We start from the raw sequence: 11,773 nt of genomic DNA, 5'->3' as shown, positions 1-11,773 counted from the left end.
TTCATTTGATATGTTTTTAGTCTTTCTTACCCTCAGGTGTACATAATCTACAGGTTACACACTCATTTTTGGAAAAAAAATAAATTATCAGTGTCAGCAATGACAATCCATAGTGTGCATCCCTAATTTCTACAGTTAATGCTGTGGGCATGTGGCAACATCCTGTGGTTCACTGTGCAACTGGGCTTTAACTTTCCAGGCACTCCTTATGAAACATTAAACAGACGCATCATTGTAAACAAAATATTCACTAAAACAATTTTTATTATTTAGAACGACTTGTTTTATAATGTACAGTATATACTGGTCTCAACATTTTTACACAATGTCTTAGAACCAAAACAAATGTCGGCAGAAAGATAGCTAGGGATACATTTTTGGCCCCACTGTTACTTCATTTAATTTGCTTTTGGATTAATTTACCAAACAAATCATCTGATGTTAATCTTAATGATTGTAATTAATCTAACACATTAAGACCTTGTATATTTCACTCTTTACTGTTTAGAGTCACTTGTTCATGAGTGACAATACAAGGATAAAGAAGCACAGTTACATTGTTTTAAAAGTAAAATAAACCTCTGTGTGTAATTTCAGTCCAATTTAAATGTCATGACAAACAGATTTTTTAGCTCTACACTGACTGATACGTGTGACTTCTCTCAGTTGTTGTAGGTTTTAATCTTATGAATGGCGTAAGGGCTGGAGTCTCGATGTGGCCACATGTCTCCGTTGGGCAGATCCCTCGTCTGTTCCACCCCACGATCGACCATCTCCACTGTCAAAGTGGACGGATTGAGGATTTCTGTAGCGCGGTAGGATTGTGTGAGGCGACGGAAGGATGATGTGTCTGAGATGTCATCGTCAAAGAGGTCCTCCATGAGCCCCTTGCGCTGTCTGCGAGAAGCTTTCAGCTCATCCTTCAGGTCAGACACCAGACCTTTCACATCCCTCACTAGTGTGGAGCGTATACCAAACAGGCAGAGCAGGAACACCAGACCAGCACAGATGCCAGAGACAAAGTACAGAGCCACTCGCTCTGGGAGCTCTGGAAGAGATAAAGGAATGTAATGATCATTTTAAAATCTGGCAGCAAATGCAAAGTTGTCCATACTGATAAACATCCTGGCCTTCTTGACCAAATTACTCCTTAAAAAATTATACTGGTGTTTATACATGTATCAACCAGTTTACTACAAACTGCATTACTGCTGACAACTGACCAAAAATACTGCAAGTTTTTACATATTTTAATGTGCTTTTGACTTCCTAAGCAGCCACTAACGTCCCTGTCAGTGCTGTATGAAAATCAACTTGCAGAGGCCTTGAATTAATCAATTGGAGCGTTAAGTTGTATTTATTGTCTCTATGTAGTTAGAAGAACAGATTAAAATCCTCTTGGAGGGTGCGTTTGTGTCTTAATAGAAATATTCAACATCCAAGGTTTTAAGGTTGGCTCTGGATCGGCAGTATTATTGCATAGACTTATGAGAATAAGTGTCCATATTGGCTGTTGTTTGTCTTAATGTACATGGACGTTTGAGTTTTCCCACTAGCACATGAATGCACCTTTCAGAGGAATTTTTTGGGAGGAAAAGGCAATCAAAGCTTTGAACTGTATTACAGGTCTGTGCAAAAACTTGTTATAATATTTAAGAATTCTCTGACATGTTAACACAGTTGTGAAATCTAACTTCTTCCAGGATCAGGATCTTCTTATCCCCTAAGGATTAAGAAAAAGTAGTCCATGCTGTAACATCTCTAAGACTAGATTTTTGCAATTCCCTCCCCTTTGATATCAACCAGGCCTCTATTTACCACTTAGAGCTGGTACAGAATGCTGCTGTCAGACCCCTATAAAGGAACATATTACACCTGCTCTAGCATCTCTGCACTGGCTTCTCATCCAGTGTCGCATAACTCACAAGATTCTTCTGTTTTTGTTCAAAGCCCTGCATGGTCTCGCTCCAAGCTATATTACAGAACTTTTATCCCCCAACAGTACAGCTAGTCACCTCAGATCTACAGATCTGATCAGTGCAGGCTTAACTGCTTATCTCCTCTGTCCCCTTGTCCATTAAAGCCTTACATGGGAAGCTAACAGTAGCTTAACCATACAATGTATATGTGTAGGTATGTATCTGCATATGTGTATGTGTTTTTACAATGAATTTGTAAAACAGATATGTGGTGCAATGGGCAGCATGCAGTTTGTTGGCTGATGGCAGTCTGTACATGTACTGTTGGTACTGAGTGTGTGGGATTGTGAATAGCGACAGCCCTAGTGTACAGATGTAGGAGCTGTATGTATAACGTTTTTGTATCTTTTAACAGCAGTTACTACATGTATCTGAGACAAATTTCCTTTGGGACAATAAAGTCTTTCTTATCTTATCAAGCACTGTTAACTATCCCACAATCTTGTCGATGACCTTTTAGAGACAGGGCTTTGTCAGTAGCTGCACCAAGACCAAAACAGTCTCCCTAAAAAACATAAGAACAACAGAATCTCTTGACTCCTGTAAAAGGTGTCTTAAGAACCACCATTCCCTTGCCCACCCCTCAGATGATTCTTTATTTTATGCTTATTATAAAGCACTTTGGCACAAACCTGGTTTGATTTTAAAGCGGCACTATATATTAAATTTGGCCTTTACCTCTATGAAAATGTCACATGGACAAAAAACACTGAAGACTTAAGCAGATTTTGCATATGTCCAGGTTGATTTTAACATATTGTAATAAACTGAAGGGAACAAATGTCTGGCTGAAACTGAGAGAAAACAGTTAATATTAATACTATGGCTTTGGAAAATGGTCAACAGTAATGCAAATTAAATTATGCAAGTTCTACATTATTGCACAGACAAATTGAGGGGAGCCCTTTAACGAAGACAAGAGCAAATATATTTTTAATATGCTCAGTGTGGGCAGAAAGAGGCAAAATGTTTTCAAACAGGCAGCTACTTATAATTAGCTGTGATGTGCTGTAATGGTATATGCATCTGAGCATATCTGAAATATATATATATATATATATATATATATATATATATATATATATATTTTGTTTTTTAATTTAACGGCTCTACTGAATTTTTACATGTGCTACTTCTAAACCATCTGGGAAGCCAATTCTGTCACCGTGTCTGTGTCAGTTTAGTAGAACTAGATGCTAAAACACCAATGTGGTCCTGATGATCTACAACAATGACAGGAAACGTACATGCAACCCTCGCCTGAGCTTTTCAGGCATCAGTGCACATACCCAATATTTTTTCAATGATCTCCAGAGAGTTGGTTAGCACGTTTTGAGGCCTGTAGGTGGGGCCAGTGTACCATCCACCTGCAGGTGAGAGGGGTCTGGGCTCAGACGCCAGTCAAAGTCTGCTGCATGCAACAAATCCTGTGAATCTTAAAGTCTTACTCTCACCGTGTGTGTAGTCTGAGATCATGAAAGGATCCGTTGACCCTCGACCAACATCTTCCAGAAGATACCGGGGCACTGAAGAGAGAATTAAGAGATTTGTTTTTACATAATTCAGCAAACCATGTCAGTCACAAGCAGCTCACATCCGGTTTGTCACTCACCACATGTGAAGGACACCCGCAGGTGTTTCCTGGTGCCAGGGAAACATGGGTCCCCGAAGGTTAGAGTATCGGCTAGTAGTGAGCAGTTTGCTCTGCCGTGACACCTGCGTGACACCTTCCTCAGAGCCGAAGGTGACAAACACTCTGGAATAAAATTAGAAATATTAATAACTGTTCATTATAAGCAATCAGTTTACTGTTGTAGCATTGGGCTCTGGTTTCAAATCTAAGCTCTTATGTATACTAATAAATGAAAAGGGCACACAAGTTATTCTGTTAATAGTACTGATATTTGTTCCACTGTTGAGCCACTAGGTGACACTTAAGCGTCTTGTTTCAGACCCATGTCAATGTGTGATCCAGGTTCCTGAGGACAGTAAGGACTGCCGTGCAGCAGGTGTCCAAACGTGGCCGAGTAGATTGCCAGGACGGTCTCGTTTTTACACATCAGCCTCAGACGTTCATTTTCACACACCAGCCTCGTGCGGTGGTGCTCTGAAGAACAGGTTACATGTACACACATGGGATTATAAAGAAGTGCTTTGATGAACGGTGAAGAAACTTAGATGAACACATTGTACTGATGTTTTTGTGTGTTTAAGCTCGTTACTATGAATGACAGTTTTCATGTTACTGTTGTAAAAGTTCCTAATACTTCTTCCACTACTGTAGATAACTTCTTGAGGGGTTGTTTTGGGTTTTAAAAAGTCAAAAGGGGATGATGTTAACTGTTATTGATTGCCTAGCTAAAACAAGTTTCAAATCAAGTCGATGTTCATCTTGTACTAAAAGCTTTCTTTCAGCCACATCACAGCTCCTTCATCAGGAGATCAAGTTTGTTCAGTTTTCCTAAAACTTAATTTGTCGCCATGTTTAACTTATAGCTCAAAAAGTCCCAAAAGTGCTCTGGGTGACATCATAAAAGCTACTGAGCTCACATATCAGCAGATACAATAGATCACTATGACAACTGAGCAAACTACATCTGCTGATTAAGACTGTGTGATGATATGCTTGAAAGCCCTGACTGACCTTGAGTTGGATTGTTTTTGCACGACTATTTCCAAGGTGAGGACTGAACTTTGATGCTGCACTATGAAATCTTTTGGCAAATTGTACATTAGTATGAAGAGCATTGTTTACAGTGATAGGTTTAAACATGCAAAACACATGATTTTAGTTCAGTCTAAAAATTTAGAAGAAATGGTAAGCTGACTGAAATGTTGGTGCCCTGACCACTACTGTTCCAGTCATATGATTATCCACATAATAGATAAAGGACAGTGGCGACATACCTGGTCTGCACTTGTAGGAGACTAGAAGGTACTTGGTGGTGAGAGGACAGGGGTCCTGCCCAAACACTGGACTGAAGACAGGGATATGACAGGACCGCCGATCCTGACACTCTGACAGCACTTTCTACAAAGGACAAGAAAACATGTTGACTGTCAGCTGCAACAACAAACAGATAGATCTTACCTTCATCTTAAAGTGGATTTATCTACCTCAACAGCAACTGGAGAAGTACACTCTGTATCCTCGTCCACAGTTGTGGTTGTGTTTGTGTTTGCAGAGGGACATAGATGCTGATTAGGAACACGGCGTCCGTAGAAAGCTGAGAGGACGGCCACAGACGTCCTGGAGGGACACTCGATGATGAGCATGTCTCCCTCACAAGCATGAGCTGTGTGGTTCTTCAGGATGGTGTGAAGATAAACTGTAAGAGAACACAAGGTGATGATCATTTCACTTTATGGGAGATCGCTTTTGTTTAAAGCAGTGTGTATAATTTCGGGGAATTTAATGAGGATTGTAGATTGCAACCAGCTGAAACTTCTCCTGGTTAGAGTTCAGGAGGTTTTTACCGTGAGCTGAATTACCTGCAGAGGTCTCTTCCTCTCCAAAACAAATGGACCAGGTGATTAAAACCAGTGAAAACAATGGATAAAGCAGCTCCATGTCACAAATCACTCTTTCTCTAACACTGGTTAGCTTGTTGCAGATGGGCTGCTAGCCCAGCATCTGCTAATCAATGCTAAAATTTCTTCTTATCCAGATGTACAGGAGGTTTTTACCATGAGCTGAATGATCTGCAGTGGTCTCCTCCTCCTCAAAACAAACAGATCTGGTGATTTAAACCAGTAGAAACACTGAATAAAGCAGTTTCACATCACAAAATAGTGTTTCTCTTCTGCTGTTTGGCTCATCAGAGGCTGGCCGCTAGCCCAGCACCTGCTAATCTGTGCTCTCCTTTGTTCTCTGATAACTTAAGACCCAGAGGTTCAGGAGGTTTTTACGGGGGGCTGAATTATCCGCAGAGGTCTCTTCCTCTCCAAAACAAATGGGCTAGGAGATTTAAACTGGTAAAACCACTGAATAAAGCCATTTAACATTAAAAACTTAGCGTGTTTGCGACACAGCTCGTCACACAGGGGCTACTTACTACAGTGGCCGATGCAGAAACGTAAATGGCCCTGTCTAGAGCTGATCTAGACTGGTTTGTCTGTTCTGGGCCACTGTAGAAACATGGCAGGGCAACATGGTGACCTCCATGGACAAGGACCTGCTCCCTATGTAGATATAATTGGCTCATTCTAAGGTTACTAAAACATGATGATTCTTATTATTATCAGGTGATTATACACAAAAGAAACCATATTTATTATATCATATTCAATATCTGTCAATATATTCCCCTAAATCCTACACACTGGATCACTTTAATTTTATTTAAATATATAAATAAGTAAGCGTGTAACTCCTTGACTTATGTCAGTCATAAAACAAGAGTTTCAGATTTGCTTCATCACTAACAAGGCAACTATTTTACCTTCTCAACAAAGCAGAAATGACTGGTTGACTCAGTTCTCATAACGAAACGTTACATAATTTAGAGGCCTTTCATCAGTGGTGTGACTCTTTTAGATGCTTTTTTTAGTCTTTGCAGTTCAGCCTGGGTGGCGACTGGGTGGTGTCCCAGTCACTGGGTGTAGCTCTCCAAGACAATATTTGGACTATAACCACACTTACAAACATACAAGACAACAGAGCATAAACACTGACGTGACGTCTCCCATCCCACGTGTGCTTCCCGCACACGTCCCCCTGTATTGTGTGTGCGTATTTGTGTGTCAGTTTTGAAGCTTCAGGGAGCAAATGAGAGGCAGTACCAGGCACTCACTCACAATGAACTATTATTAGGCCCCTCAGAGGCCGCAGCCACACAAAAAATGGAAATCTCTGCTGAGGTCAGATACAGAGACACACTGCTTCACTCACAATAGAACTGTCTGAGACAAAAGCTACCTTTGGCTTTGTCTAAACAATTCATTGTCAACATTGTCATCTTTCATATTCATACAACAAAACAAGTCAACTGGAGTTTATCTGATGCTTTGGGAGTATCTAGTCCTATTCTGTAAAGTTCAGTAGCCTGTGCCCCCTGACTCTGGCTTGAGCATGAGTTTCACCAGCTGTCCATAAAAAAAGGATGTGCAGATAAAATCATAGGATACTTAATGTCTCTTAGAAGCTTCCTTTGCAAACCTTTAACAGCAGAAAAAAATACCCCGTCAGCATTTTTACTTTCTCCTGAACAAGCCATTATTGACGTCAAAATCAAATCACTTACGAGAGAAATCGGGAGCTGAGTGTGCGGTGGGAATCTTCAGTGCCAAAAGAAGAGATGAGAACAAGCAGTAAGTCCATGGTACTGTCATTGTGCATATCCTGCATGACAGACCTCTGGGTTTTGTTGTGGTGGCTTGTGGTGCGATTGACTGCCTGGGAGAGAGCGGTCAGTGGGTCAATGATGCCATTGTGTCTTAGCAGAAACAGCCCCCCTTTCCCAGTAAACTGCAGTCTATGCTCCAGTGTTGCTTTGGCTGAGCTTGGTGTGACGCTGCATGTACATTTAATTTGTCTTTAGTCCGACATTAAAATCACATTATGAAACAACAACATCTTTATATACAAGAGCAACATGCTGCATAAACCTGTGATGTGTTTTGGCTGGTTGTTGCAGCTTGTGACTCGAGGATTAGTACAAAGTCGTTTCATATAGCAGTTGTACATTTTAGGAAGTGCACATATTAGCTTTGTTTCAGATTGTTAGATCAAAAGATCAGTCCCACTTTGATGGTGATTAGCTTAGCTTAGCATAAAGACTCAAAGCAGGGGGAAACAGTTAGCCTTCCCTCTTCAGATCTCAGAAATATGCCCATTAAAATCCCTAAGGCTCCCTAATTAACATGCTGTATGTCATTTGTTTAATAGGTAAATGTAAAAATAAAAACATTTCTCATGTCACAGTAGAAAAAGCACAAGCGTAAATATCTGCTGAGGAAAAGTAACTAACGATATTTGTAATTTGATAGTCGGAAGTTATGTGTCATAGCTGTTTCGTAGGAAATGAAAGTTTAATATCCACTCAGCACTTCTGTGCAGTGTCACTGGCTATTGCGTGAATTGCCAGATATGACCTGTGAGTAGAAGTTTAAGTGTAGGTTTCTGCACGGACACAATGCTACCACATCTGGCAACCTCAGTGTGGTGAGAAGACTCCAGAGGGTCACTGCGCCTGGCTGTTGTTTGCTAAGATTTACAGCACATTATAGATTTCTGTGTGTGGTTGTGAACAAGATTTGTGTGTCCAGTTAACACCATTTTTTATTTGAAGAGAGCCAAGCTAGATATTTTCCACAACTGGTAACCTATCCTATATTTTTTTTTTTATTGTTTTTTAAGGTATTTTGTGTGGCTTTTTGTCATTATTCAATAGGACAGCTATAGTGTGAAGGGGGGAAAAAGAGGAAGGATGACATGCAGCAAAGCATCATGGGTTGGAATCAAATCTGCTGCCAATGTGGCATGAACACAGCCTTTGTACCTGGGGTGCCTGCTCTACCAAGTGCCCCTTATCCTAGTATTTTAACAAAAAAATGAATTGTATAGGTTTGGATCCTCTGCCACATTCGAAGGATATGATTCCTGAAGTGAGACACAGCTTTTATGCTAAGCTAGGCTAATCACCTCCCAGCTCCAACTTCATACTTGACTTATAGATGTAACAGGGTCAATTATACTCTCTTACTACTACTATTTGTGTAGGGGCTGGAGTTTGTATGGTTGTGTATGATGGAAGATTTTGTTTTGCCACTTGTTGTCAGGAATAAATGGAGATCGCCTCATCTGACGATATCCACGGTCTGGGCCTCTTTATATCTGCGCAACGCAGTCCACCAGTTACATAGAAACAACAGTAGTATTGATCTTTTCCTCTAAATGTCACCTTGGAAAGGAAGAACATAAGTGTACTTTCCAAAACGTTAAACTATTACCTTAATGCCTGATGATAATTTTGTCAAAAACACTGGTTCCTGTCAATAAAAATAACAAAACACTGCCACATTGAATCAAAACAGTCTTGCAGATGCTCACTGGCGTGTCAACATTATATTTGCACCATAAAATCTTGACCTTACGTGCGTGTTTGTGTGTGTATTGGCAAAATCAAGACTTATTCTCTCTGGGCTGTCAACAGTGAGGGTCCTGTTTATGGAGATAAGGCAGTTGTTTCCAGGAGGTCACTTCCAGCTGCTGTGTGTGTCCAGTGGAGATATGTGTATCTCTCCCCATGACACAGGACCTTCCTATCTCTTGTCTCTATGTCTGTGGAGGAGGAAGTAAAAAGGTCACTGGCGAGTTACTACTGCCAGTTTTTTCCAGGAATACTCAGGAAACGTCTCCTGTCAAACGTCCTCCCTGCAAAGCCAGAATCAGTTGGTTTCAGTTTACTGTAAAAACTGTGATTTTAACCTTGATTTCCTCTTTTCATTCAACCCTGTGTGTGCCGGCTGTTGTCATACCAACCAAACACCGATACATAATACATGTGAAGTCATTCACCAGTGCTGACGGGGGCATTATCAGTGATTGCAGCCACTTGTGATGGTGAATCAAAATGAAAATGTGAACAGCACCCAGGTCATTTATCACACAAGCTCCAATAAACACTCCCTCCATAGCAGCAGAGTGGACGTAATAATGGAGGCTGATGACCTGAAAGGAGGAGGCCTCGTTTTAATCATTGTAAATGAGAGTGACACTCCCACCTTATAGTCCAGTAAAATTCCACTCACCTCCCACAGGAAGTGTCAGCAAAGAGACTAGTTATTCCTTTAAACTGTCCACTTGGAGGAGGGGTGGTACCAGCATGTGGAAAGGGAGATCAGTATTCAGATATTTGGAAAATCTCAGGCCGTAACCTCCCTGACTTTGTAGATATTTATTTAAAAGAGGAGGACACGTTCTTTTTAAACAACTTTCTCTGTCTCCATTATATTTCCTGTGATGATCGAGTGTTATTAATCAGGATTTATCTGGAATTTGAATGTGATGTGTTTGTTAGTCATGGCTCAGAGCCACGTAACAGAGTGCACGGAGCACAGAGCCGTGTATCATCTAGTTTAAATTCCTTGTAATACGTTGCATAATTCTGCCCATGGTGTTGGTCTCATCTCTTTAGGGAAGTCTCAACCACAGCTTGGGGATTTTGTCATAAAATTTCCCTTCCCTCATTTACTGTAAGTGATAGCTTTACGAGAAAAACAGATACTGAGCGGAGCCCTCACTCCATAACTCTCTGAGGAATTGTGGTGCATGTTTTACTTTTCATAACTAATTACCACTTACAGAAAGTGTTGTACTCTGTGGGAAAAATATGAAATGTCTTTATTTGTAAAGCACTTTTTTCATACTTTCTTCATGCAAATCAAGTCAACAGTCAAAACTAGCCTCCACCTCTTTCGTTTTAATGCCCACAACACTGAGGGGATTCCCATCATGAAAATGAAATACCCCTGAAATATCCCATCTTTGCTCGAAAGAATGGTGACATAACCCAGCTTGACCTTTTCAGTGAGTACAACAGAGTAGAGACTCTATACAATCAGTAGAATATACACTATATGCAGGAATATTCAATATTTTTACATATGTGACAATAGCAATACCACTGTATACAGCTATGTATTATCAGTAAAATGTAGCTAAAGGAGGTAAAAATATAACACAGAATTAGTCAGCTCAGTGTTATATTGTTATTTAACCTGTTTATTATTATTATTATTATTATTATTATTATTATTATTATTATTTCTGAATGAATGAACGAATTCACTTTTAAGCTGCATTTTTTTATGTTAAATTTTGAAGCTGGTCACGGTGAAACTAATTTTAACCATTTCCCTTTTAAGCATTTTCACATTCATCATTTTACAAAGACAAATGTTGGTTCCTTACCAGTTCTTTGGCATGGGTTGAGATGATATATATCACCACTGCCACACAAAGAACTTTTTTCAGCCCCCTGTATGGTTCTTGAGAGGTCCTCTATTGGTTCTTTCCCAGTAAAGTAAATTAAGCTGTAAACCAGTAGAAAACCCTTAAGCCCTTGTATTGTTCTGTAGAGGTTCTTTACCGGCTCTTTCACCAGTAAAGTAAAGTAAACTATAGCTGAAGAACCAGTAGAGAACTCTAAGCCCCCTGCATGGTTCTTTAGAGGTTCTCTATTGGTGCTTCCCATTGTAAAGTAAAGTAAACTAGGCTGAGGAACCAGTTCAGAACTTTTTCAGCCCCCTGTGTGGTTCGTTAAAGGTTCTCTACTGGTTCTGTCCCCAGTTAAGTAGACTAGACGAAGCTGAAGAACCAGTAGAGAACATTTCAAGCCCCCTGTATGGTTCTCTAGAGGTTCTCAACTGGTTATTTTCCCAGTAAAGTAAAGTAAACTATAGCTGTAGAACCAGCAGAGAACTCTTTAAACCCCCTGCATGGTTCTTTAGAGGTTCTCTTCTGGTTCGTAAGCTCAGTTTAGTTTACTGGGGGAAGAATAAAAACACTACATTACAGTATCCTACAAACTGTGTATTTCCAGAGGATAACACATTAAAAGCAATAGCTTTCAACCTTTTTGCCCACACATGCATTGCACATATTGTGCTTCTAAGTAATTATTTAGTCCGGGATTCTGAATCTTTTCAGCCATTTTTAGCAAGAAATGATCAATATATATATTGAGTAAAAGTGTCATTTAGAGGTATATTTACTTGTCTGTGATATTATCTGGCATCATTCAAGGGCTAACAGGCTCAAAATTATGAGAGCAATACAGTGCTATATGGTC

At 40.1% G+C, this 11,773-nt stretch overlaps 1 protein-coding gene across 1 annotated transcript; it reads right to left on the bottom strand.

Annotated features, from left to right (window-relative positions):
* Positions 1–279: 279 nt before the first annotated feature.
* Positions 280–7,399, bottom strand: si:ch73-335m24.2 (protein eva-1 homolog C). The gene is given in 9 exon segments (XM_049586730.1): positions 280–1,048; positions 3,269–3,346; positions 3,434–3,505; positions 3,592–3,735; positions 3,934–4,086; positions 4,887–5,010; positions 5,097–5,308; positions 7,223–7,293; positions 7,295–7,399. Coding segments are annotated over 9 exon segments (1,272 nt in total). The 5' UTR covers positions 7,327–7,399; the 3' UTR covers positions 280–662.
* Positions 7,400–11,773: the final 4,374 nt, after the last annotated feature.

This window comes from Epinephelus fuscoguttatus, linkage group LG9, assembly GCF_011397635.1.
Source record: "Epinephelus fuscoguttatus linkage group LG9, E.fuscoguttatus.final_Chr_v1".
Classification (NCBI taxonomy): domain Eukaryota; kingdom Metazoa; phylum Chordata; class Actinopteri; order Perciformes; family Serranidae; genus Epinephelus; species Epinephelus fuscoguttatus.
Note: the sequence above shows the minus strand (reverse complement) of the source record. Positions and strands in the feature narration are given on the sequence as shown.